Source organism: Schistocerca gregaria, chromosome 2, assembly GCF_023897955.1.
Source record: "Schistocerca gregaria isolate iqSchGreg1 chromosome 2, iqSchGreg1.2, whole genome shotgun sequence".
Classification (NCBI taxonomy): domain Eukaryota; kingdom Metazoa; phylum Arthropoda; class Insecta; order Orthoptera; family Acrididae; genus Schistocerca; species Schistocerca gregaria.
Window position 1 is genome coordinate 842,739,634 of NC_064921.1, and position 27,418 is coordinate 842,767,051.

The 27,418-nt window shown below is 41.7% G+C and overlaps 1 protein-coding gene across 1 annotated transcript in view; it reads right to left on the bottom strand.

The window, feature by feature from the left end:
* Positions 1-533: 533 nt before the first annotated feature.
* Positions 534-27,418, bottom strand: part of LOC126335197 (chromosome transmission fidelity protein 8 homolog) — a 33,563-nt gene continuing 6,678 nt past the window's right edge. Inside the window, exons 2-3 of the mRNA XM_049998206.1 lie at positions 13,503-13,620; positions 534-895 (exon numbers count right to left, since the gene is read on the bottom strand). Coding sequence (XP_049854163.1) covers positions 689-895; positions 13,503-13,620 — 325 coding nt within the window. The 3' untranslated portion in view covers positions 534-688. The remainder of the gene's footprint in view (positions 896-13,502; positions 13,621-27,418) is intronic.

Here is a 27,418-nt window from a genome sequence, read left to right on the forward strand (position 1 = left end):
AATAAGAGAAATCAGAGCTCGAACAGAAAGGTTTAGGTGTTCGTTTTTCACGCTCGCTGTTCGGGAGTGGAATAGTAGAGAGATAGTATGATTGTGGTTCGATGAACCCTCTGCCAAGCACTTAAATGTGAATTGCAGAGTAGTCATGTAGATGTAGATGTACACATTGACTATTACAACTCCTCAGATATATGAGAGCAAAATGTATGCATACTGCTGCTGCCACTGCTGCAGAATATTTTCAGTAAGAACATAAATCGACTGGGGGCTGAAATACATTAATCTTGAAAATTAATTTCTTATTATTGAATACAAATATGCAGACATTAAGTAATCTGATACATTTTTTTAAGTTATACAAGCATTTAGGTTGATGGTTCTGTAATGACATCACATATGTAACATATTTTCAGACATATCTGCAACTGCATAAGATGACATTGGCATTTTTCAACGACTGAAGTCCATCAAGTTTAATAAAATTTGCTTTAGAAAGTTACTGAATAAAACACGGGATAATGATAAACACTCCATTTAATTTTTATCATGTTTATTGTTTTCTTCGAAATATTTACAACACATACTATCAAAAAACTTTAGAGACAGGGGCGTATTAAATCTACAAAATATATGGTACACATAAAATAAAATATACGGTCAACACATTTCAAACCACTGTTCATAATGTTCAAACAGACTTATTTACTGTTGCGATAATGGGTTTTGGACGTGACTTGAAGAGAAGTTTTCTTTTTACAACTGCACGCACAAGGTACTCTGTTCTGGTGCTATCTTCTGACTTGTGCCTGACACGCTCTGCCACAATAAATGGTTTCTCCAGTGCTTGTTCCTTGCCATAAAGGATATGGTGGCCAACTATTAGAACAGGGACTCCCTGTATTAACAAAATCAGAGTCATACAAAGCAGGCTTTCACAACTGGTATTTAAATTCTAGGCCATATTATTTGTATAGACTTCTGTGTGATAGGTACAAGACATAAAACCATGCCTTAGACCAGGCCTAATGCCCATTAAACTACATTATCAAGAATGAAAATCCAAAGTTTTAATCATAAACTTGGGCATACAATTTATGACAGCTGTTAAAATCACAAACCTAAACCAACAAAAGTGTACAATGATTGCAAGGATTTAGATTGTTCGTTATGCAAGGGCTGTTTGGAAAGGAAGGTCCAACTGGTTGTGAAATGAAAACCACAGTGAAAATCGAAAATAATTTATTCACAACAGTTAGTCACACCTTCCAGCTACCTCTGTAAATAGTCTCCACTCTGACTTAGAACATTTGACGTGGGAGTGTACAAACTTTCTAGTATCTTCGTCACAGAAAGCATCTGTCTGTGCTTTCCACCAATTCTCTATGCTGGTCTGCCTTTCGTTATTTGTGCCAAAATGTTGTTTTCGTAGCCAGTGGTTCATGTAAGCAGAGATGAACAATGGAGGAAGCCAATTAAGGGCTGTATTGTGGGTGATCAAACACTTCCCATCGAAAATGCAGCAGTAGCATCTTCTTTGTCCCTGCAGAATACAACTGAAAATTGTCTCGAAGAAAGAAATGTATGTCATTTATGTTATGTGGGTTGCTTACCTTCAGGCCGAAATCTCTCACCAGATACACATACTTGACAGGAGATACTGTTGTTTTAGGCATTTCTACGTGATCATTTTTCACTCAAATGATACGAGTGACACGAGGCGAAAAGACACCACACTAAAGACAATGCCAAGCAAATCTGTGCAAAGTTTTATCAGATTTTCACAGTGGTTTCCATTTTGTACCTAATTGGACTTTTCGAATACACCTCATAAATCTAACATTACATACACTACAAAGAGTCTTTACATACCTCTTGGTGTTTTCTTGTGTATACGGATGGTATTATATGAAGTGAAACACATACTGTTTGAAAACTAGAATGAAAATAAATTGAAGCATTTGAGGTTTGGTGCTTTATAGAAGGACACTGAAAATTAGGTGGACTGATAAAATAAGAAATGAAGATGTTCTCTGTAGAATTGGATAGGAAGGGAACATGTGGAAATCATTGATCAGAAGGAAGACCAGGATGATTGTACATGTCTAAGACATCAGCAAATAACTTCCACAGTACCTGAGGGAGCTGTTAAGTGTAACAACTGCAGGGGAATGCAGAGGATGGAATACATCCAAGAAATAACTGAGGACATTTCATGTGGCTCTTAGATGAAGAAGTCGGCACATGACAGGAATTTGTGGTGGGCTGCATCAAACCAGCAAGACAAACAATGGATTAAGTTGAGTTTGTGTTTACAGCGTGAGTCATGTGGTACTTTATATGCGAAGACATTCACATAGTTAGGGGAAAAATAGAAAATTTAACATTAGCATTCTCTCCTTGGGGAAAGAAAAACAAAAGAATAAGTACAGACAGCACTTTAAACAGTCGCAAAGTGCACTGTAACAGTGCACGGATATAATCGACCAATGGAATGGATAGATTAATGACATTATTGTGAAAAGGATAGATCATTATCATGTAATGGAGAGGTTGAACTGCAGATAAGCACAACAAAAAGATTGTCAAACAAGTAAGCTTTCAGCCAGAACAGCCCTCATCAGAAAACACACACACACACACACACACACACACACACACACACACACACACAGGCTGGCAGCTGAGGCGCGCATGTGCGTGCACATGCATGTTTTTTCTCATTCTGATAAGTGCAGTTTTGGCTCAAAGCTTATCTGTTTGACAGTCATTTTGTTGTGCCTGTCTGCGACCTAACACCTCTGCTATGTGGTGAGTAGCAATCTATCCTTTTCACAATATTTTCTTTAGTCCAGGAATATAGTTGGAATTTTTAAAAGACGTTATGCAAAATTACAGTACTCAAATATAATACTAAAAGAGAAATACAAACACTTAATAGTTGTGCTAGACTTCAGTAGAAGTATAGGATCCTTCTCGGAGAAGTGAAAGAAACTGGCTGAGGTACGTTTGCCAGGGGGAGAAAGAGGGAGGGTGCTCAATGACAACACAGGCTGGACATGCCTACAAGTAAATGTAGCTCCAGCCTACGTCCGGAGGGCGGGACTTCGGCTTGTCGATTTCCAATAATAAAATACCAATAGCCGTTATTTTGTTTTTACTTCTTAGGCAACCAGTTTCGGTATTACATTACGCCATTTCAGGCCTGCATACATCGAGTTAGGATACTCACGTGACTTGGGACTCAGAGAAAGATAACTGAGCAGGCAGCATGGCCAAGGAAGGAGACAAGGTCACGGAAAGCAGAGCCCAAAATATGATTAGAGCAGCACGCTGCTAAATGAGTTGGTACATATTAAAAACTGTGGAGGGAGGCCTGAGTAACAAAATGGAGGGCCTTGGTAACAGCTAGCAGCTCTGCTGTGAACACACTACACGATCCAGCAATAAATGGCGTTCTAAGCCATTAGGAGACGTGAAAGTGTATCCCACTTTGTCTATCGTCTTAGAAACATCACTGTGGAAGACAATAGCAACCTAGAACTCTGTAAGGACGGAATGTACAAAAGGCCAGAAGACCATAGGGGCAACAGAGACCTTACGACACTGGAATAGGTCAGTCCTAATACGTGATCTAAGCACCATCCAAGGGGGGGGGGGGGGGGGGGAGGAAATACACAACAGGCTTTTCAGTGAAAGGAGATGGAGATCCTGAACAGAGGGATGTGAGATGCATTCCAACCGGCTATCACACCCGTGGGCAGTGATCAGGAGGAAGATGTCCCTTGCTTACAAAAATGACAAGGTATGCAGGATGGTCAGGGAATCTGCAATGGCGATTGCATACGGAACCAGGAGTTGGGTTCCATCATATTTATAGAGTGGAGAATCCCCACTTCTGTGAGGAGACTGTCAATGGGACTAGTGCGAAAGGAACCAACAGCCAAATGCACCCCACAATGGTGAACAGGATCAAGTATTTTCGGAGCAGAGGGAGCCACTGAGCCATAAACTTTACTTCCATAATCTAGTCTGGACAAGACCAGAGCACTGTAAAGATGGAAAGAGTAGCATGGTCCACACTCCAAGATGTGTGGGCCAGGAAGCAGAGAGCATTAAGCTTCCGCATGCATGTAGTCTTCAGATGGCAAATATGGGTTAGCCATGTCAACTTTTAATATAGAACCCTGTGGGATACCATTCTCCTGAATCCGAGAGATGCTGAGTGAAGAACCAACTGGAACCCGGAAGAGCCGGTGGGATACAAAATTGCGAATAAAAGTCGTAAGGGGGCCGCGAAAGCCCCAGTCAAGGAGGTCCAGCCATGTCGTATGCCTTATGTAGGTCAAAGAAGACCATGACAAGGTGCTGACTGTTAGTAAAAGCCAGTCTGAGTGCAGTTTCGAATCTGAGTAAATGGTCATTTGGAGATTGTCCTTCCCAGAAGTCACACTGATATGGGGAGAAAAGACCTCGAGATTCGAGCACCCAACATAATCGGAAACTAACCACCCCGTCAAGAAGTTTACAAAGTATGTTCGTCAGGCTAACTGGGCAGTAGCTGTCGAGAGACGTTGCGTCCTTCCCAGGCTTAACAGGATAACAATACTGTCTCGCCATTGTGAGGGGGAGGTACCTGTGAGGCAAATGTGGTTGAAAACCCTCAGTATATGAAACTTCCTGGTAGATTAAGACTGTGCTGGACCAAGACTCGAACTCGCAACCTTTGCCTTTCACGGCCAAGTGCTCTACCAACTGAGCTACCCAAGCACGACTCGCGCTTCGTCCTCACAGCTTTACTTCTGCCAGTACCTCGTCTCCTACCTTCCACAATTCACAGAAGCTCTCCTACATACCTTACAGAACTAGCACTCCTGAAAGAAAGGATATTGCGGAGACATGGCATAGCCACAGCCTGGGGGCGGAGTGTGCGCTGATATAATCTACCAGGACGTTTCATATCAGCGCACACTCCGCTACAGAGTGAAAATCTCATTCTACCCTCAGTATATATTGCTTCTGCGTAATGCCCAAGTGCTGGATCACATGGATGTGGATGGAATCTGGCCCTGGGACCACATCATGTGCCTGCAAGAATTCCCATTCAATGAAGGGTTCATTATAGGGATCAGTTTGTTAAGGGTTGAAACAGAAGGGGTGTCTATTCAGCTCTGTGTTTCTGCCAGAGAAAGGTGGCAGGATAGGAAGAGGACGCCGATATTGTTGCGAAGTGTGTTGCAAGGTGTTCTGCAAGGACCAATGGATCAGTAGCCAGAGCACCTTGGACAATAAGCCCCTGGACAATTGACTGTCACTGGTGGTACGTAAGGCTACAGAGCTTGGACCAAACCTAGCAGTGCCAGCAACATGAAGAATAGTGGCAGAAATACCCTGCATGACCATATCAATGCAGTTTGAGAGAGAGGTATAGTGCACAGCAGATGTACATAAAGGCCGATGGGCCCTGTGGAATGCCCAACGTGGGGTCCTGTCTCCCTGGCGGTAGCAGGAGAACGACAAAATCACTGGGAAGTGGTCACTGTCACAAGGATCATCAGGGAGTGACCAATGCTGTCAAGCCAAGAGAGCACGGGAGGAGATTGTGAGATCAAGAGCAGTAAAGGTTCCACGAGCGGCGCTGAAGTGGGTCTGCATTGTAACTGCTATCGCTTCCAGGTTAGTATGAAGAGGATCCAGTCACTAATGACGTTGGTGTGAACCAAAGTGCAGACACCTCCAGAAGCTATCCCGGGGCTGGCACAGTTCCGAAAGAATGCTCAGTAACACGAAACTTTAAAGTGGTCATCACGAAAGTGACTTTCTTGAGGAGCAAGACAGAACGAAGCGCAAGAGGAAACAAGGTATTATATTTCTGGGAGGTGGGGATAATATCCATTGCAATTCCACTGGATTATCATGTGATGAGAGCCCAGGTGAGACAAAGAAGTCGAGGGCAGGTCGAGTCATGTGGTCAGTGGTCTTCGCAAATCAGGATGAGGTGACATCCATAAAAACTGGGTCTGATTCGGAATGAGGTGGAGGGGCAAAGCCCTCTGGGTAGCAGATGAAGTGTCGTCCTTTGACATGTACTACTTCTTCTTCTTCTCCGTCAGAGGAGGAGGAGATTACTGTTTAACGTCCCGTCAACAACGAGGTCATTAGAGACGGAGCACAAGCTCGGATTTTGGAAGGAAATCGGCCGTGCCCTTTCTAAGGAACCATCCCGGCATTTGCCTGAAGCAATTTAGGGCAATCACAGAAAACCTAAATCAGGATGGCCGGACACGGGATTGAACTGCGCCCTCCCGAATGCGAGTCCAGTGTACTAACCACTGCGCCACCTCGCTCAGTCTTCTCCATCAGAGGGAGGAAGGAGGCGTTATCAGTAAGAGAATAGGTGGCAGTGACGTCACGATCGGACAGAGACTGAGCAGCTTTGGGGCCCTCAGAACGCGGGTCTCTCCTCCGGCCCAAGGATGTCAGCTTCCTATCCTGCGAATGCCAGGGAGGGATGTTCCAAGATGGAGCCCCATCCCTAGCAGGAGCCAGACAGGAGGAAGTTTTTCCTAGCTGAGGAGGAGGAAGAAGAGGAGTAGTTCCGTGAAGGGAAGGGACTGGACGGGAGCCACCAAGGGTGAGAAAACAGAAGGAGGGCAGGATGGTGGCGAAGGGGAGGGGTGAGGAGGGGAAGGCGTAACTGATATTTACAGGGTGAATGCTGTCAAATTTCTTACAGGCTTCAAAGTAGCTGAGACGGTCAAGGGTCTTTATTTTCTGAGTTCTTTCTTCCTTCATGTACACTGGGCACTCCAGTGAATGGGGAGAGTGGACACCGGAGCAGTTTACACAGTTAGGCAGTGGGATACAAGGGCTCCCCACATCAAGAGGGCAGCCACAGTCACCACAGATGGGAGTGGCATCTGAAGCAATGCATGGGAGGTGAAATGTACGGTTTCACATCACATCCGTACACCATTACCTTGACCTTCTCGGGCAGGGTACCCCTCAAATGTCAAGATGAACGAGCCAGTGTCCTTCACGAAATATGCAAGTCACAGTGTACAAACTGCCAGTGACTCAAGTCACAGTGTACAAACTGCCAGTGACTCAAGTCACAGTGTACAAACTGCCAGTGACTCAAGTCACAGTGTACAAACTGCCAGTGACTCAAGTCACAGTGTACAAACTGCCAGTGACTCAAGTCACAGTGTACAAACTGCCAGTGACTCAAGTCACAGTGTACAAACTGCCAGTGACTCAAGTCACAGTGTACAAACTGCCAGTGACTCAAGTCACAGTGTACAAACTGCCAGTGACTCAAGTCACAGTGTACAAACTGCCAGTGACTCAAGTCACAGTGTACAAACTGCCAGTGACTCAAGTCACAGTGTACAAACTGCCAGTGACTCAAGTCACAGTGTACAAACTGCCAGTGACTCAAGTCACAGTGTACAAACTGCCAGTGACTCAAGTCACAGTGTACAAACTGCCAGTGACTCAAGTCACAGTGTACAAACTGCCAGTGACTCAAGTCACAGTGTACAAACTGCCAGTGACTCAAGTCACAGTGTACAAACTGCCAGTGACTCAAGTCACAGTGTACAAACTGCCAGTGACTCAAGTCACAGTGTACAAACTGCCAGTGACTCAAGTCACAGTGTACAAACTGCCAGTGACTCAAGTCACAGTGTACAAACTGCCAGTGACTCAAGTCACAGTGTACAAACTGCCAGTGACTCAAGTCACAGTGTACAAACTGCCAGTGACTCCACTATTTTCTTTCTCTTATCAAAGTGCCAAAATGTACTAGAATAAATAAAATGTCTATAAAATGCTGCACTGTACAATGTTCTTGCAGTGAGACAGTCAGAATTTCTGAAATCCATTGCTCGTGAGCTCTGGCCTGCCAAGGAGCATCACAGTCCTGAGTCCACAGACAAATCACGAAAATCTGCCACATTACATCACACACTGAGAGACTTGGCCTGCAGGAAGATCTGCGAGACTAGATCCAATGGGCAGGATTTGCACATTAGTGGGAAATGATGGGCTTCAAATTGGCAAGCCCAATCAGTTAGACATACTCACAGAAATGTTCTGCAGTTTTGGCCGTTATGGAAGTCCACTGGTGTGGCCAGCTATTTACATGTCACAGACACCATGTTGACAAAATGAGACTGCAGTGACAATCCATGCAACAGATAACTTGTGTGAATACTCTGAAAGTCAATACTAATGATGATAGTTAACAACTCAGTGAAGAGTCGCATACAGGCACGTAGAAAAGACAATCACACTCTCACAACTAAATTTTTGGTCATAGCCACCTGTATCAACAGCCTCTGATAACCAGATCCAAACAAACCTCTCCTCACACCTCCCCTGCCTCTTGTCAGCAGCTACTAGGCTAGCAGCAAGAAATGGTGGCAACAGTGGCAAAGCTGGGGAGGAGCAGCAGAAACGGAAAACACAATAAAAGGGAAGCAGCTCACATACGCAATGATGATGCATGCCGTCTCAGTAAACATACCACTCCATCCACTGAGACGAAAACCAGACTTTTCCAACTTTTTTCCCCCCCAAATTTCCCTGACACGTTTGAAATTCCCAATTTCCAGAAGTTGTGGCAACCCCGGGTTCAGAACGGATTTATGTTCTCTGGTGTAAAGCTATGCAACAAATACCCAGATAGCACAAAGCAAGAAATTTGGAAATCAAACAAGTTCAAACAAAAATTAAGAACATCCTTCCTCAGCCTGTCTTTTAGCCAATTATCTGAATATCTAGATCCAAAAATTAGGAAGTTAGCAACATGATACAGCAGAATCTCTATAGTATGTCGTTCTTTTCAGTATTTTCCTGCATATTACATCCATTTGGAATTCGCAACCCCAAATGCGTCAACCACATGTTAAAATGACTTGTTTGTAAATTTTCCCCATCGCTTAGCATGGTCGAATTTGGCAGTATCTGTACTGTTTGACCACAGCAACTTTTGCTGCCCTGAGTTTTGCGAGTGGTGGGAGTAGGATGTTTGGAGCCAGAGGGGGTGAGGACACTTGAGGAGAGAGATTCCAGATTCCTGTTTAGTACAGGTAATTTTGCCACATCCTGCGGATAATCTGCTATGGTAGAAATGACATGTAGAAATAGCTCATATGGCCAGAACATCTCTTGGACATGGGGCCGGATCAATCGATCATTGTAGGGCGAATTTTCAACAGTATAAAATGTCATCATCATCATCATCATCATCATCCATTGACTGACATCCTGGGCCTGTGGATGCAGTATATATACCTCCACTAACCCTGTGTAAGAACTTCGCTATGTTGTGTGTTCAGTTTCCGCTGCATTTCGTGAATTTCCAGTGCCGGAGCACACACTATATTAAGTTGAAACTGATTATTCTTGTTGATGAGGTTCTCATGTAGCCACATTTCGATAACATGCTTGTACGCAGTTCCAATAGTGGGTTGTGTTTTGCCGATTTTGTGTCTTCGTACTTCACTTTGTGGTTAGTTTCAAGACAATGTTCACCAATTGCTGATTTTGTGGGGTGCTCGAGGTTGCTTCAATTGTGTAAATATTTTGTCCGATATACGCTTTCCCATACTCGCATGGTATATAATACGCTACAGATTTCCGGAGTCCCATATAAACTTTTACTGTCGCCATATAGTCTTTTACTGCCCCAAAATGAGATTTGGTCTTTCAACATCTCTATTCAGTTCTAGTTAATTAATCTTTGCTAGTTCCAGTAGCCTACACATGTGAAAGAAAATGACTGGGGGAAGGAGTCAAAGAAGTTATGAGAGCTACCAGTGAAATCTTGCATTTAAACGTATGATGAGAAAGAAAAATAATATTCTGAAGAAAAAAACCATATGCAAGACAATAATCTGTTGACGAAAAACAACAACTAAAAAAAGGACACAAAGCTGAAACACAACAACTGCCATTAAACCAGTACATACCTATGTTTGAGAACCATTACTTCTTTACAAGAAAGCAGATACCCAACATTCTGAATAAAAAAATTAAGAAAAATCCTAGGACAAAACTGCAGAGATGATCAGATTAAGAAGCAACCTACAACACCACACAGTGCAGAAACATTTGCAGCGACATTAGAAAATGCCAATTAAACCTAGGGTGAGCATGTTAGTGTATTTTATACACCAGAGTCACCTTTTGCACTTTACTGGAAAAATGCCAATTCTTGAGCTATCTCACTGGTGATACCTTTTTAGTCACTGTTCAGTTGTAACAGAGCGATTGCAACAAGATCAAGAGCAATAATAAGTTATTCGTGGAACTGCAGCTACAGTGGAACATATATACCTTGCACCTGGTCATGTAAGTACTATTTCAAATTGTCAACGTTATCTCTTGTACGTTTACACAAAGCATTGCGCTAGTAGTATATTTTACAGAAATCCATTATTATATTTGATAGGTACACACAGAAGAATGAAAACTCACCCCCCCTCTGCTCTCTCTCTCTCTCTCTCTCTCTCTCTCTCTCTCTCTCTCTCTCTCTCTCTCTCACACACACACACACACACACACACACACACACACACACACACACAGTACTACATGGTGCTAGCTGGAGTAACAGTGCCAATTCTATTTTTTGCCAGGTGGACAGTGTGTGGTGGGTAGAGGGAGAGGGAGGTGGGAGACAGGGAGAAGCACAGAGGTTGGCTAGTGGCTCAGATGGACACAGTTGGTTTGCCGGCTAGGAATGAAGGAGGGACGGGTAGCAGGTGTATGGGTTGGCATGACTGTATTGGCTGGTGGGGAAAACAGCACAAACTGAAGGCAATGTGGGGACGTGAATTGGAAGAGTGCAACATAATGCAGGAAGTGGAACTGTTGGGTGGAGGGTGAGGGGACAGTGGATTACATGAGAGTGATGCCAGAACGATTATAGGAGCAGAAAATGTGTAGTAAGGACAACTCTCATCTGCATAGTTCAAAGAAGCTGGTGGTGAAAGGAAAGATCCTGATGGCATGAGTTGTGAAGCACCCAATGAAATTGAGCATGCTGCTGCACATCATGCCACTGGATGGTCAACTTTGTTCTTGACAAGGGTTTGGCTGCAGGCCATTTATCCTAGTGGACAGCTGCTTGATAGTCATACGAACATAAAGAGCTGTGCACTTTTGCGGCAGAGTTGGTATATGACATGGCTACTTTCACATGTTGCTTAGCCTTTGATGGGATAGGATAAGCCTGTGACAGGACTAGAGTACGAGGTCATGCGTGCATGGATTGAGACCTTTGACTGCCACAGGTATGTGATCCCAGTAGCAAAGAGTTGGTATGGCAGTGGAACTCAATTTTAGGACTGGTGGGAAGGTTCTTGGGTAGGAAGTCCATTTTAAGGCAGGATGAAAGATAACCAAAGCCCTGGCAAAGAAAATGGTTCAGTTGCTCCAGCCCAGGGGCATACTGTGTGACGCGGGAATGGCCTTCAGCATACTGGGCAAGGGAGTTGTCACTGCAGATGTGGTGTCCATGGGTGGCTATGCTATATGGGAGGGACTTTTTGATGAAGGAATGGCAGCTGTCAAAATGCAGGTACTGCTGGTGGTTAGTAGGTTTAATGTGCAGAGAGGTGCGGAAAGAGCTGTCAGAGGTGCAGGTCAATGTCCAGGAAGGTCACGCATTGAGTAGAGGAGACCCACGTGAATCATCGTGAAGCCGATATGAATGAACCTTAACCTTACGCAAAATGTAAGTTGGTGGCAGTAGGGTTATACTACAACCAGCTTCAGATGCCAGATATCTAAATTTTCTCAACAGTGTCCCTCAAAAAGAACATTGCCTTCCCTACAAGATTTCACATTTGAATTCATGAAGCACCTCTGTAACACTTGTGTGTTGATCGAACATGCCAGGAACAATTCTAGCAGCCCACCTCTGAGTTACTTCAATGTCTTTTTTTAATTTGACCTGGGGGAGATACCTAACACTTGCACAGTAGGCAAGAATGGATCACACTTATGTTCTAAATGTGGTCTCCTTCACATGTGAACCACACGTTCCTAAAACTCTCACATGAAATCAGAGTCTAGCATTCGCCTTCCTCACTACAATCCTTACATGCTCTTCACATTTCACATCGCTTTACAGAGTTACGCCTAGATATTTAATCGACCTGACCGCATCATGTGGCGCACTAATACTGCTGTTTTCGAACATCATTGGATTTTTTTCCCCCCCAACTCATCTTGTATCATGCTACGGTCACTCAGTGACATCACCTTTCCATACACCACAGCATCATCAGCAAATAGCTGCAGACTGCTGTTCACCCTGCCCGTCAGATCATTTACGTATACAGAGAATAATAATGGTCCTGTTACATAATTTCCCTGAAGCACTCTTGACGATACCCTTAGCTCTGATGACCAACTGCCATCGAGGACAATGTACTAGGTCCTTTATGCTATTTACACATCTGGGGACTTATTCGGTACACTCTTACCTTTGTTAAAAATCTGCAGTGGAGCATGGTGTCAAATGCCTCTTGGCAATATAGGAAAATGGAATCTACCAGTAATTCTGACTTGTTCCATTTCCAAATGCAACAACACACAATAGGACATCTGCGATCAACAAAAATCAAATCAATTTCAATAACTCAAGAGAGGTGAAAAAGGAGGTTCTCCACATGTTATTCATGTTTTCACTGCATGCTACATGAGAACTTTAAACTTCCCTTGCCTTTGCCTGGTTGGTTAGATTAGACTGGAATAGGTAATCAGGTAGTGTGTGTGTGTGTGTGGGGGGGGGGGGGGGGGGTATTATTAAGGAACTGATGTGCAAAAAACTTATGAAGGGTCCAGACATACTCAAGAGAATAATGGAATAAGCTTACAAATGATTCATACCCAACAGCTTAGCCCTTAAACTTAAAAAAGGTCTATATTATGCAATTCCAAACAAGATTACCTGCATAATTTCATCCAATACTGCCCTGTAGTATAATATTCTGTAACAAGGCAGTTATTCCAAAGAAACAGTAAGAATATTGTGTAAAATTTATAATCAAACCCTTGCGGAAGTTGGTTTGGATACCCAAAGTGTCTTACACTTACATGACAATACAATTTCTCCCTAGTGGAATTTGTTGTTAACAGTGAACGGGAACCTGGAATGAACTGTGAAATCTTTAACGACAATTGTAGAACAATTATATATATACTATGCACCCCTAGCTAAGTTTCAGAGTAGCTTTGTGGTCCGGTGCTGAAGTCTGCAAGTCTTGCTGGGAGACATCTGGCAGGAAACTAGTACCTCATTAGCCACCTGTACATGAGAGGCTGTTCATAAAACAGAAGAGGAAAAATCTTTTATAAAAATGTGTGTCCCTTTGAGGATGACACGTAAATTAAAAGCTAGAGAGCTAACCAGCTGACGACACAAAGAAGCATGTTTACTGTTATGTAATAACACTACTAAATTAAGTGAATAACACTGTTACATTCACCTTTTCTGTGTAATGCAAGTCTCCAATAAACTGAGAATGTAGAGTGTCATTTGATCTGTTTCGAAGGTCTCCTTGTAACTCAATAAAGGCCCATTCACCCAGTTTACTGCCATCAGCACTGAAAAGGAAAAATACATTTTGTGAATATAAAAAATGTCAAAGTTGATTACATTCACACACTCCTAATAGCTCACATGATTACAAGATCAATAATAAACTATTAAAAGTAAAGACCATCTGCCCATTCAAATTCCAAAATCAATAGTGGCAAAATTTCTGCTCCAGAAAATGTAGTGTGCAAACATACTTTTTGAATACAAGTAGCAATAGAAAGGTCAGTTTGAACATTACTGTACTTTACAATGCTTATGTTTCTAGTAGGCAGTTCTTGTCATTCTTTGACCTTGACGTGACTTACCAACCCGGAGCTAAGTGGACTTATAATTCAACATGTAATCAAAATAACAGTAAAACTTGGCACTTTCCACTGCAAAATAAGCCCTATTACTGGAGGAGAAGGTAATGATAGTAGCAAGAAATATCCCAAGGGTACCATCAGAGCAAAGCTAACTAATGTAATTACTATAAAAAAGCTGGATGCTGATATACTGTTGGGAATTACCCAAAGATAAACAACATGGTCATGTATGCTTATGTACAAATCGCACAATTTTACTTAGCCCCTCTCCAATGGGTGCACTTCAGCTGAATTTGTGCCACTCTGGAATGTTTGTGGTCATTGCCAACCTTAGCTATGTAACAGTAATGCATACTGTAGCAGTAAATGGCCATTGGGAATCTAGTGTTGATTCATTTGTGGTATTGTAAGCAGTGACTGACAATATTATTTGTAAAAATAATCAAAGAGTCCTTCTAGTGACTTGCTATCAACTTCTGAGGTGCATTAATAAATTATGTGTTCTTTCTTCTAACAGCTATAAGCTGGCTGCTCTGGGAGGAGGAGGTGGGGCTTGTCCTAACAACTAATGTGCTATGAGCCAATCACAAGCTTCTGCTCCCAGCATCCTCTGCTCATAGGCCAATTTAAAGTGTGTGATCTGCCAATTATCATTTTGATGGAAATTTTTAGAAGCCACAGAACTGACAAGATGTCTTACAATACACTCAGAATACTCTTAAGATTACCAAAAGGAAAACAAAAATAATCCACACAAAAAATATTATTGTAAGACAATAGCTGCCCAAGGACTACGGCAGCATTGCACCACACTGTGGCCCTTATGAGTAAAAAGGACCAACTGATTGACCACCATGTCATGTGTTGCATGATATTTCGCAGATGCTGTGAGCATACCAATCTCCCAGCTGTTGCTGGTTTGGAGACCTTGCAGCCACTACAATTCATTTAAATAGATCCTCAGTTCAAAGTTGACATCACAATGAACCTACAAAGGAGACAGTTTACAAATGATTCGTCAAATTGTTCTAAAATATCGCTCAAGTGTGTGGGACATGTACCAAATAGGTCTAACAAGGGATACTGGAAGTATACACAGAAGGGGCATTTTGTTACCTGACATAGATCAACAAGCGCATATTGTAATCGGAAACAGTACAGTTCACAACTTGACATAGACATGATACTCATAACTGACAATAGTCTTTTTATCAATTGATGATTGTTACTCTGCAGCATACACTACAGCAGACCATTGGAAATTTCATTTTAACAGTTTTAAACACGGGTTAAAAAAAAAAAACTGTTCACTGTATGGATTATCAAGCAATCATGTCAACTGGATGACCCTTGAAGATAGATGTAGACTCTCCTGATGAAGTATATTAACAAAGTTCCAAAAACAGACTAAATGATGATTTTACGAATATACCTACATATGGCTCATATAGAGATAGTGAAGATAAGATTAGAATAATTACTGTATGTAGAAGCATTCAAACAATCTTTCTTCCCACGCTCCATATGTGAATGAAACGGGAAGAAACCCTAATGTAACTGGTACAATGGGACGTATCCAGTGCCATGCACTTCATGGTGGTTTGCAGAGTATAGCTGCAAATATAGAAATACTATGCAAAGCTGCAAATATTTTCACTGATAAATATTAAATAGTTCTATGATATGGCGACAGAAAATCCGCATCATGAATGAAGTACAGTATTTGTCCCAAAGTCATTTTTGTTTTGTGCCAGTTATGTACAAGGCAATGAAACCAGTACATTAAAGACATTATGTGTGTACATGGGAGATGTTGCCTGTAATTGAAAGAGAGTAAAGATCTTAGCCAAAGATCCTCAGTCTCCCCATCCCCAGTGCATCTTGGGTCACACAGAAGAATTTATGTTCTGTCTGACCCAAGGGCATCAGCTGTTGTCCAATACCACAAAGTTACTGTTGCAAATTCCTAAAATGAGATCACAAAAGCAAACCTTATTAAAATGAATTTTGGACTTGAAATTGTACTTGGCTGTAATAATATCCCCACCTCCTCTTATAAAGTATGTTGTCTACTTCTTCGAAACTTTTTATTGGGACTTCTGTATTAGTTTTTTATAGCATCTCAGCATTCTGAAACAAATTTATTACTGTATTTACTCGAATCTAAGCCGCACCTGAAATTTGAGACTCTAAATTCAAGGGGAGAGAAAAGTTTTAGGCCGCACCTCTAAATCAAAACGAAGTTGGTCCATTGTAATATGAGACAATTCAGATCGAATGAATGATGATACAGCTACAGTAGTTTGGTTCAAGTCGTAAGCTTAGCAGTTAAGCTTTACCAGGTAGCCATTGCTGTGTGTCAGGCACTCCGTCCGCATTTATACGGGTACCCTTCCTTTTCCATGTGCTTCACCTGGTTTGAATTGATTGCTTAATTTTCTTTGATCTGTTAAGTACCATTCTCTTTGTTATAGGTGTTTACGTCACTCTAAGCTGAAGGTGCATTACTGTACTGTGTCATGCATTGTTTGTTGCATTCTGATAATGAGTGCTGACAGCCTGCCACTGCTCGCAGCATGGCTTGCTTTTGTGCGTATTACCGCCACTTACAATTTTTTTTTTAAAAAAGAGAGGAACAGTCTCATTAGTGAAACAATGGCAAGAGACTGCTATTTGTTGAACGACAGTTGAGCGAAAAATTTTCTCCATTTGAAAATCTTTGCAGGCACCTCTAGTACATTGCATTCTGCACAGAAATTAGAGTCATCTTAGATTTAAAAATCTAGTCAATTGCCGTGCTTCATTTCTGACTGTATCACTATTATGCATAAGAATAATACAAATATAAATATGACATGATATGTATATTCTTCTGTGTTTGCTGTTGTCTCACTGTAGTTTCGTAGTTGATTAGGCTGACAGAATTTAAATGAGATAGCAGCAAACACGAAAGAATACATGGCAAAATGTTTATATTCATATTATTCTTATGGTGAAGAGAATACTGCATGTGATTCACAATTCATAAAAGTTCCTATTAACAACCATCTCTTCTCACAGGGAGGAAAAAATTCAGAACATAGAGTTGGTCATATCGACAAACATCCCTAACAGTCTTGCCAGTCGGATTTTCATTGTACAATGAAACACTGTAACATGCGAAGATGAACAAAGCGGAATTTGTATTTACTTCGATGGATAATGTATGAAAATGCAGTGGTTGAAACTCTGGGCAGAGGAAAAAGCTCCTCTCCCACTTTTTATTTTTTTTAATTTAATTTATTTACTGGCGCAGAGGTTTTGGCACCAGTAAATATCTTTGCACCTGCAAGGCAAGCCTGTGTAGCGCTACATATATTCGACGGCAGAAGTTAGTTGTGGCGGCACCTACAAACATTTTTCAGAACTTCCACTTTACACTCAATTCTAAGCCGCAGGCGGTTTTTTGGCTTACAAAAACGGGAAAAAAAGTGCCGCTTAGATTCTAGTAAATACAGTAACAGTGATCTGTGTGCCAAATGTAGATACAGGCACTTTGAAGAGAGAGTAATGCAGCTGAGCTAACTTTGAGGTAGCTTGTGATGTTGCAAAAATTGACAACATTGTTATCTGAAATATCAATTGAAAACATCAGTAGAATATTTCCATGAGCAGCTCATACAAGTTAAAATCAGCTTTTCCTTGTAAAAACCACTGATTATGTGTATGACTGATTACATGAGAACTCTTAAGTATAAAAATTAGATAATAACCTCTAGCAAACTGTGGTACCATACGAAAAGGTACTCATAAAATTAAACAGAAAATAACCATACATGGCCACCGACCCCACAACACCAAGACAAAACGGAAATATTGCTTGTAATGAGTTAGTGGAAAATATTGGCAGAATATTTCACGAACCACCTCAACTGTTACGAACTCTTAGAAAAATGGACTTTAGTGCCTCAAAAACCAACCAACCAACCCTACCTTGTAACTATCCACCGTGTCAATGTGCTACAATCAACTAAAGCGAATCTCAAAAACTATAAGGCCTCGGGAGGAAACTAAATCACAGCTGAACTTTGCAAAAGTCTCTCTCCAAAAATCTTTGAAACAATTTGGATAAATGAAAGATGGCCATGATTCACCTACTGCATAAGAAAGTGTCCAAAGCAAATCCCAAAAGCTACAAAGGTACCTCACTCATAGACACAACCTACAGGATATTCTTTGAAGTCTTACTAAACAGAGCAGAACCCCTACTTGACCATTAAATTAGAGAATATCTAGGAGTTCTCAGGAAAGGAAGATTCCTCTCACGACAAATTCTAAACGTCAATAACCTCAGGGCCTACTAAAAATAAAGAGGAAAACTATACACACTCACTTTCACTGACTATCAGAAAGCATATGACTAAATGGACTGGGAGTCCCTCATCTCAAAACTAAAAGAACTAAAGTTACATAACAAACCTAAACAGAGAAACCCCAATCAACACAAACTCCAAAGTGAAAGTCATTAGAGAACACACTAAACCTTTGAAGATAAAAATTATTGCATGGCTATGAGATGGACTCTCTTAACTGCTATTCAACTACATCCCATAAAAAGTAGTCAGACAGTGGAACACGCAGTCCCATAGCGGAATCCGGCTAAGGACAAGAACTAAGGTATCAAAGTAAACTGCCTAGCCCTTGCAGAGATCTCGCAAGAAGCCAAAGAATAGACTTTCGAACAGCGCTCTCTCTCTCTCTCTCTCTCTCTCTCTCTCTCTCTCTCTCTCTCTCTCTCTCACACACACACACACACACACACACACACACACACACACACACAAAATGGTCTCAAAATCTCCTTCATAAAGAACAATGATAAACACAACCACTGAAATATTTTACAATGGGTGAACAAAATATAGAAATCATTAAAGAAGTCAAATATCTTTGAGAATGGATCAGATGTGAAGTCCTTTAGAAAACACAATGGAATACAGAAACAAAGTTTAACTGGCATTCCAAAAAGAATATCCTCTCTTGAAACACACAAATAGACACTATAATACTAAAAATCATGTAGGAAAAGATAGAAAGCTACCTATCCAAAGATGCCATGTTAAGTTGCAAACAGGCACAATTGAGAAACACTTATATACATCATGACACTACGATCTGAAACATGGTTGTGAGCCAGCAACCACACAAGATTGTGTTGTGGTCTTCAGTCCAGAGACTGGTTTGATGCAGCTCTCCATGCTACTCTATCCTGTGCAAGTTTCTTCATCTCCCAGTACCTACTGCAACCTACATCCTTCTGAATCTGCTTAGTTTATCAGGGTGTATACCTGGACAAGGAAAAAAATTCCGGGATTTCCTAGTTGAAAATACACTTTCTTTTGGGTGAAAATACACATTTTCTGTGTTAAATGACAGTATACTTTTCTTCGGCACTGTAAAACTTATCAATCATTAGAATGTTTATGGTTTTTCTACAGAAACGTAGAATTTGCCAGCACTTTAGGAAACGAAACCCAGGGGGGGAAAAACACGTTTTGGAAAGATCTTTGATGTGCAGCAACATGTAGGCTGCATTTCTTCGTTTTACAGAGGTATAAATTCGAATTCCACCAAACACTGCATGTTACTTTCCGAAGCAATGAAATCAAGATTGCGACGCACTTTTGTAAGCCAGTCATAGCTCATGTCACGTGACCTCGGCAGCTGATGATAGCACAGGACACGTAAGGTAGTCAACCAGTAGCAAGGTAACTTAAGTAGCACAGACACACGAAAAGAAAAGTTAATGGTTTGCTAGAAGAAAAACAAAGCTTTCACAAATAATATTGGTCTCGAAGATTAATAAGCTACAAGAGAAGCTAAACTTTCCCATATAATGCTGATCATTTTGCGCGTGTTACACAAATGTGCCAGTAAAATTTTTAATAGCGACGTAAAGGTCTGATCTTCTGGGCTAGAAATTCTTCTACATGGTCATCCTCAAAGAGTTGATTTTTAGATGAAAGTCAAACGCTCTGTGATTTAAGAAATTCATAGTACATTCTCGCACATAGTTCATCTTGCGTAAAAGGAAATTTACTTTGAAAGTAACACTTTTCAAACCACCATTCGTAATATTTTTCTGTGACCTGCTAGAAATTGGTTCGTTTTAGCAATTGCCAGAGAGCGCCAGATAACAGGCATCACTGCGCTTGCGCAACTACAGTATTGCAGGAAGCCCGCAGGTTCGTACGTGCAAAACATTAAAAGATCTTGCATTATGTCATAAAAGAAACAAGACATCAAAGGATACTTCAGGATCATCGGAACTTCATGAACTATACTAAAATGCATAATTCGGCTTAAAGTGCACAATCATATGTTCAGATTCGGATGTAAATTTTCTTGAGTACCAGTACTGTATTATCTCGTGTTTGGTTCTTTCTTATGGCATTATGCCATACGAGCCAGAAGATGGAAAACGTGCACTTGAAATGAAGCGAACAGTTGAAACTAGCCAACAGTGTGAAATTAAACACTTCGTTTCAAATAAATTGACTGCCTCAGCACAAAATATTAATAAAAGCCAAATCTCTTTAGCAAACCGACAAAAATAACTTCATTGTTCTGCAATGTGATTAACACTTGACTGTCAGAAAGGTGAAACTAGTAACGTATTTTAGCCTTCCGTAACTATGCGAACGTATTTAATTCATCTGGTAGCTCCCAGCCACAGAAATCAGATTTTTGTTTTCATTTAATGCGAGAGCAATAAACGAAGAGGAAACAGCAAAATCACTAAACGTAAACACAGGTCACGCGGAGACTACCCACCTCCCCACTACAACTCAAGACTGCTCTATGCATCAGCCCTGGATCTATAATGTTTCCGAATCAGAGCAATTAGATAGTTGCGCCCAGCCACACATCTGTAGCCAGAAGCGGGAGAACATACTACTCACAGGTGACAACTGCGCATGCGCAAGAGCCCGCCCACAACAGCTCAAATGAATCAAATGTAAACAGTTGTCACGTCACGCTCATCAGAGGCAATTTGTTGTTAGGAAGCATTGCATAATCTTCCTAAAGCCTTTGACACACTGTGGTTGGCAGACACTTGTATGAGCACTGTGTGTTGTTGTTGTATATGGCGCATTTCCTTTGAAACTTAAGTTTTGTGTGTGTGTGTGTGTGTGTGTGTGTGTGTGTGTGTGTGTGTGTGTGTGTGTGTGTGTGGTTTCCCCCCCCCCCCCCCCCCTGCAGCGTTATTCTGCAGAAGCAGGATACAGTAATATCCTTCGTTAGAGTATTGGTTCTTACCAGTCAAAAGAACAAAAATTTAATTGGCGACTAAAACAAGGAAAAGTTCCTGGAATTATAAAAAATTCCCAGGTTTTTCCAAGTTTCCTCCCGGACAAAAAAATTCCCGGGTTTTTCCCGGATCGTATACACCCTGTGTATTCATCTCTTGGTCTCCCTCTACGATTCTTACCCTCCAATAATAAATTGGCCACCCCTTGACAACTCGGAACATGCCCTACCAACCGATCCCTTCTTCTAGTCAAGGTGTGCCACAAATTACTCTTCTCCCTAATTCTATTCAATACCTCCTCATTAGTAATGTGATCTACCCCTCTAATCTTCAACATTCTTCTGTAGCACCAAGTTACAAAAGCTTCTATTCTCTGCTTGTCTAAACTATTTATCGTCCCCATTTCACTTCCATACAAGGCTACACTCCACACAAATACTTTCAGAAACAACTTCCTGGCACCTAAATCTATACTTGATGTTAACAAATTTCTCTTCTTCAGAAATGCCTTCCTTGCCATTCTATATTTTATATCCTCTCTACTTAGACCATCAACAGTTATTTTGCTACTCAAATAGCAAAACTCATTTACTACTTTAAGCATCTCATTCCTAATCTAATTCCTGTAGCACCACCCGATTTAAATCATCTACATTCCATTAGCCTCGTTTTACTTTTGTCGATGTTCATCTTATATCCTCCTTTCAAGACACTATCCATTCCATTCAACTGCTCTTCCAAGTCCTTCGCTGTCTCTGACAGAATTACAATGTCATCGGCGAACCTCAAAGTTTTTATTTCTGCTCCACGGATTTTAATACCTACGCCGAACTTTTCTTTTGTTTCCTTTACTGCTTGCTCAATATACAGATTGAGTAACATCAGGGAGAGGCAACAACCTTGTCTCACTCCCTTCCCAAACAGTGCTTCTCTTTCATGCCCCTTGACTCTTATAACTGGCATCTGGTTTCTGGCCAAATTGTAAATAGCCTTTCGCTTCCTGTATTTCACTCCTGCCACCTACAGAATTTGAAAGAGAGTATTCCAGTCAACATTGTCAAAAGCTTTCTCGAAGTCTATAAATGTAGAAACATAGGTTTGCCTTTCTCAATCTATTATCTAAGATAAGTCATAGAGGTCAGTATTGCCTCATGTGTTCCAACATTTCTATGGAACCCAAACTGATCTTCCACAAGGTCTGATTCTAGCAGTTTTTCCATTAGTCAGTAAAGAATTCCTGTTAGTATTTTGCAGCCGTGGCTTATTAAACTGATAGGTCAGTAATTTTCACATCTGTCAACACCTGCTATCTTTGGGATTGGAATTATTATATTTGTCTTGAAGTCTGAAGGTATTTCGCCTGTCTCATACACTTTGCTCACGAGATGGGAGAATTTTGTCAGGGATGGCTCTCCCAAGGCTATCAGTAGTCCTAATGGAATATTTTCTACTCCCTGGGCCTTGTTTCGACTTAGGTCATCCAGTGCTCCGTCAAACTCTTCATGCAGTATCCTATCTCCCATTTCATCATCATCTACTTCCATTTCCATAATATTGTCCTCAAATACATCACCCTTGTACAGACATTCTATATATTCCTTCCACCTTCCTGCTTTCTATTCATTGCTTAGAACTGGGTTTCCATCTGAGCTCTTGATATTCATACAAGTGGTTCTCGTTTCTCCAAAAGTCTCTTAATTTTCCTGTAGGCAGTATCTATCTTACACGTAGTGAGATATGCATCTACATCCTTACATTTGTCCTCTAGCCATCCTTACTTAGCCAATTTGCGCTTCCTGTTGATCTAATTTTTGAGATCATTTGTATTCCTTTTTGCCTGCTTCATTTACAACATTTTTATATTTTCTCCTTTCATCAATTAAATTCAATGTATCTTGCGTTACCCAAGGATTTCTACTAGCCCTCATCTTTTTGCCTACTTGATCCTATGCTGCCTTCACTACTTCATCCCTCAAAGCTACCGATTCTTCTTCTACTGTATTCCTTTCCCCCATTCCTGTCAATTATTCCCTTATGCTCTCCCCGAAACTCTGTACAACCTCTGGTTTAGTCAGTTTATCTAGGTCCCATCTCCTTAAATTCCCATCTTTTTGCAGTTTCTTCAGTTTTAATCTACAGTTCATAACCAATAGATTGTGGTCAGAGTCCACATCTGCCTTTGGATATGTCTTACTAATTAATGGAAAATCTCATATAAAGATGTGAAACAATTACTAACAAAGAGATAGAGGGGCTGGCCAGTACTTACCTCAGCTCAGTACAGCCGATAGAAACACAAAAAACAACCGAAAATTTAAGTTCCTAGCCTTCGGAATAAATGTTCCTTCATCAGGGAGGAGAGAGGGGAAAGAAAGGGAAGAAGGGAAAGTGGATTTAGTTACTCACAACCCAGGTTATGAAGCAACAGGGAAAGGAAAACAGGGAGGGTAGCAAGGATGGAGGCATGGTTGTCAGAGGGAAGCCAAAGATATTCTACTGTAGGTACTGTGCCAGCTTCAAACCAAAGAGGATGCATACAGAAGTAAAGAGGTGTATAGTATAAAGATGTAGGATGAAAAGATGCATGAATGGCTAAAGAGGAAAGGAAAAGAGGAGAAGACTGAAAAGTAAATGGGAGTGAGGTTGTTTAACGTAGGTTCAGTCCAGGGGGATGGCAGGATGAAAGGATGTGCTGGAGTGCAAGTTCCCATCTCCGCAGTTCAGAGGGACTGGTGTTGGGTGGGAGAAGCCAAATGGCACATATGGTGTAGCAGGTTCCTAGAATTATGCTGGAGGGCATGCTCCGCTACTGGGTATTGGACATCTCGTAGGCGGACAGTTCGTCTGTGTCCGTTCATGCGCTCAGCCAGTTTAGTTGTTGTCATACCAATGTAAAAGGCTGTGCAGTGCAGGCATGTCAGCTGATAAATGACGTGTAGTTTCACACGCGGCCCTGCCTTGAATTGTATATGTTGTACCAGTAGCGGGGCTGGAGTAGGTGGTTGTGGGGGGATGCATGGGGCAGGTTTTGCAGCGGGGTCAGTTACAGGGGTAGGAACCACTGGGTAGAGAAGGTAGCCTGGGAATATTGTAGGGTTTAACAAGGATGTTACGGAGGTTAGGGGGACAACGAAAGGCAACTCTGGGTGGTGTGGGGAGAATTTTGTCAAGGGATGATCTCATTTCAGGGGTTGACTTGAGAAAGTCATATCCCTGGCGGAGTAATTTATTGATGTATTCAAGGCCGGGATAATATTGGGTGACAAGGGGGATGCTTCTGTGTGGTCTGAGGGTAGGAATATTGTTGTTGGACGGGGAGGAATGTAATGCTCGGGAGATCTGTTAGTGGACAAGGTCTGCAGGATAGTTGCGGGAGAGGAAAGCACTGGTCAGGTTATTGGTGTAATTGTTGAGGGATTCGTCACTGGAGCAGATACGTTTGCCACGAATACCTAGGCTGTAGGGAAGGGAGCGTTTGATGTGGAATGGATGGCAGCTATCAAAGTGAAGGTACTGTTGTTTGTTGGTGGGCTTGATATGGACAGAGGTGTGGATGTGAGCTTCAACAAGAGGAAGGTCAACATCCAGGAAGGTGGCTTGGGTTTTGGAGAAGGACCAGGTGAAATTCAGATTCGAAAAGGAGTTGAGGTTATGGAGGAAATTAAGGAGTGTTTCTTCACCATGAGTCCAGACCACAAAGATGTAATCTATAAACCTATACCAGGCCAGGGGAAGCAGCTGTTGGGTCTTCAGGAAAGCCTCCTCCATGCGGCCCATGAAGAGGTTGGCATAGGACGGAGCCATCCTGGTTCCCATGGCAGTTCCCCTGATTTGTTTGTAGGTCTGGCCTTCAAAAGTGAAGTAATTATGGGTGAGGATGAAGTTGGTAAGTGTGATAAGGAACGACGTTTTAGGAAGATCTTCGGGTGGGCGTTGGGAGAGGTAGTGCTCAAGGGCAGAGAGACCATGGGTGTATGGGATGTTTGTGCAAAGGGATGTAGCATCTATGGTGACAAGAAAGGTTTCAGGTGGGAGAGGAGTGGGAATGGATTTGAGGCGTTCTAGGAAGTGGTTTGTGTCCTTGATGTAGGATGGGAGTCTGCAGGTGATACGTTGGACGTGTTGGCCTACCAGAGCTGAGATACGTTCTGTTTGGGCTTTGAAGCCTGCTACAATGGGATGGCCAGGATGGTTCTCTTTGTGGATTTTGGGTAATAGGTAGAAGGTAGGGGTACGTGGCTCAGGTGGAGTGAATAAGTCTATGGAAGCCATTGTGAGGCCTTGTGAGGGACCTTGGATTTTTAGGATTTTCTGCAGCTCAGTATAGATGGAGGGAATGGGATCCTGGGTAACAGCTTTGTAGGTTGAGGTGTCGGAGAGTTGACGCAGTCCTTCTGCCACATACTCCACACGGTCAAGTACCACAGTTGTGGAGCCTTTATCTGCCGGAAGGATTACAATAGAGCGGTCTGTTTTCAGCTGCTTAATGTGCACAGGATTCAGCTGGGGTGATGTTGGGAGTTGTCAGGATGTTCTTCAAGAAGGACTGGGAGGCAACACTGGATGTGAGGAATTCCTGAAATGTCTGCAAGGGATGGTTTTGGGGGAGGGGAAGAGGATCCCATTGAGAAGGCGGTCGGAACTGTTCTAGACAAGGTTCAACACTGGGTCTAGTATTTGGGGGCTGTGTTTGGGTAGTGAAGTGATATTTCCAGTTGAGGTTCCGGGTGAATGAGTGGAGATCTTTAACCAGGGCAGTGTGGTTGAATTTAGGTGTGGGGCTAAAGGTTAAGCCTTTTGATAGAACAGATGTCTCTGGACGAGAGAGGGATCTGGATGAGAGGTTTAGAACTGAATTGGGGTTGGTGATATGTGGCATTTGACTGTGGTTATAGTTGAGATTTGGTCAGTGTGGGGTATGTGCTGGGATGGGGAGATTGAGTAGGGTGGCTAGGCTAGGTTTGTTGGCTATGAGGGGCGTTTGTTGACGGTTCTGTTGTGGTTGGTGTTTGTGAGGGATAGGGAGAGGGACCCCACTTCTTAGGTGTTGCACTAACAATGTGGATAGTTTTTTCAGGTGGTGTGTGGCATGGGACTCAAGTTTGAGGCTGGCTTCTAGGATGATTATCCTGAGTGTGTTCTCCAAGCAAGGGTTTGAGAGATGGAGGACTTGGACATGTCTTACAATTTAAAACCTGTTTCCTAAATCTCTGTCTTACCTTTATATAATATTCTGAAACCTTCGAGAATCGTCAGGCCTCTTCCATGTATACAACCTTCTTTTATGATTCTTGCATCAAGTGTTAACTATGATTAAGTTGTGCTCTGTGCAAAATTCTACAGGCACACAAGAATATGATTTGTATAATAGGCCTACAGCTAACAGGTTGCAACAAATTTAACTTTGCCTGATTTCTACAGCGACTGTGGGTGTGTCTTCTCTCCGAAAATCCAAAATAATTACCTAAAAAAATTACAAAACCATTAAAATGGAGGAAAATCAAGAATAGATGGTGATTATACCAAACAAAATTATAATATGTCTATACTCACATGTACTGACTGATGAACAGATTTATGGGCAAAACACACCGATCATATCAATATTACAGGTACTGTAACTGACATAAAAATGGTACTTGTCAGTAAAAATTATAGATACATGATGTAGCACACATCAGTGACAGCTCAGAAAATATCAAGCAAATCATCCAGATCAGGCATGAAAAGAAATTAAGTTAGCTTTCTTGCCTTCTGCCTGTAAAAAACCATTTGATGCTATAGCTCCCAATAACTTAGTACAAATTTTATATCAGAATTTTAAACAGAACTGACATAAATTTTACAAATGAAGTTTTCTTACTGGAAAAAGTTTTAAAGTGTAATTTAATTACTAATTGGTCTTATCAAAATCTGACTGTAGATCTAAAAACTGGTCTCAATAGCATAAAAACTGATAGCTCTTACCAGGCCAGAATAGCTCATGATGTGTGTGTAAACAAAACTTTGGGTTATATTTAAAGTACAGATAACTGTGACAAAAACTTAACTATAAGTATTAATGCAAAGCTTAATGGGTATCATCCATTAATAATGAAATCCTAGTTGTTGCTAGCAAATAGGAGTACGTAAAAAAAATGACAGGTTTTTGAGGTAAATCATGCTTTCAAGGTACATGAGGACTCCACTGCAGTTTTGCAAAGAGAA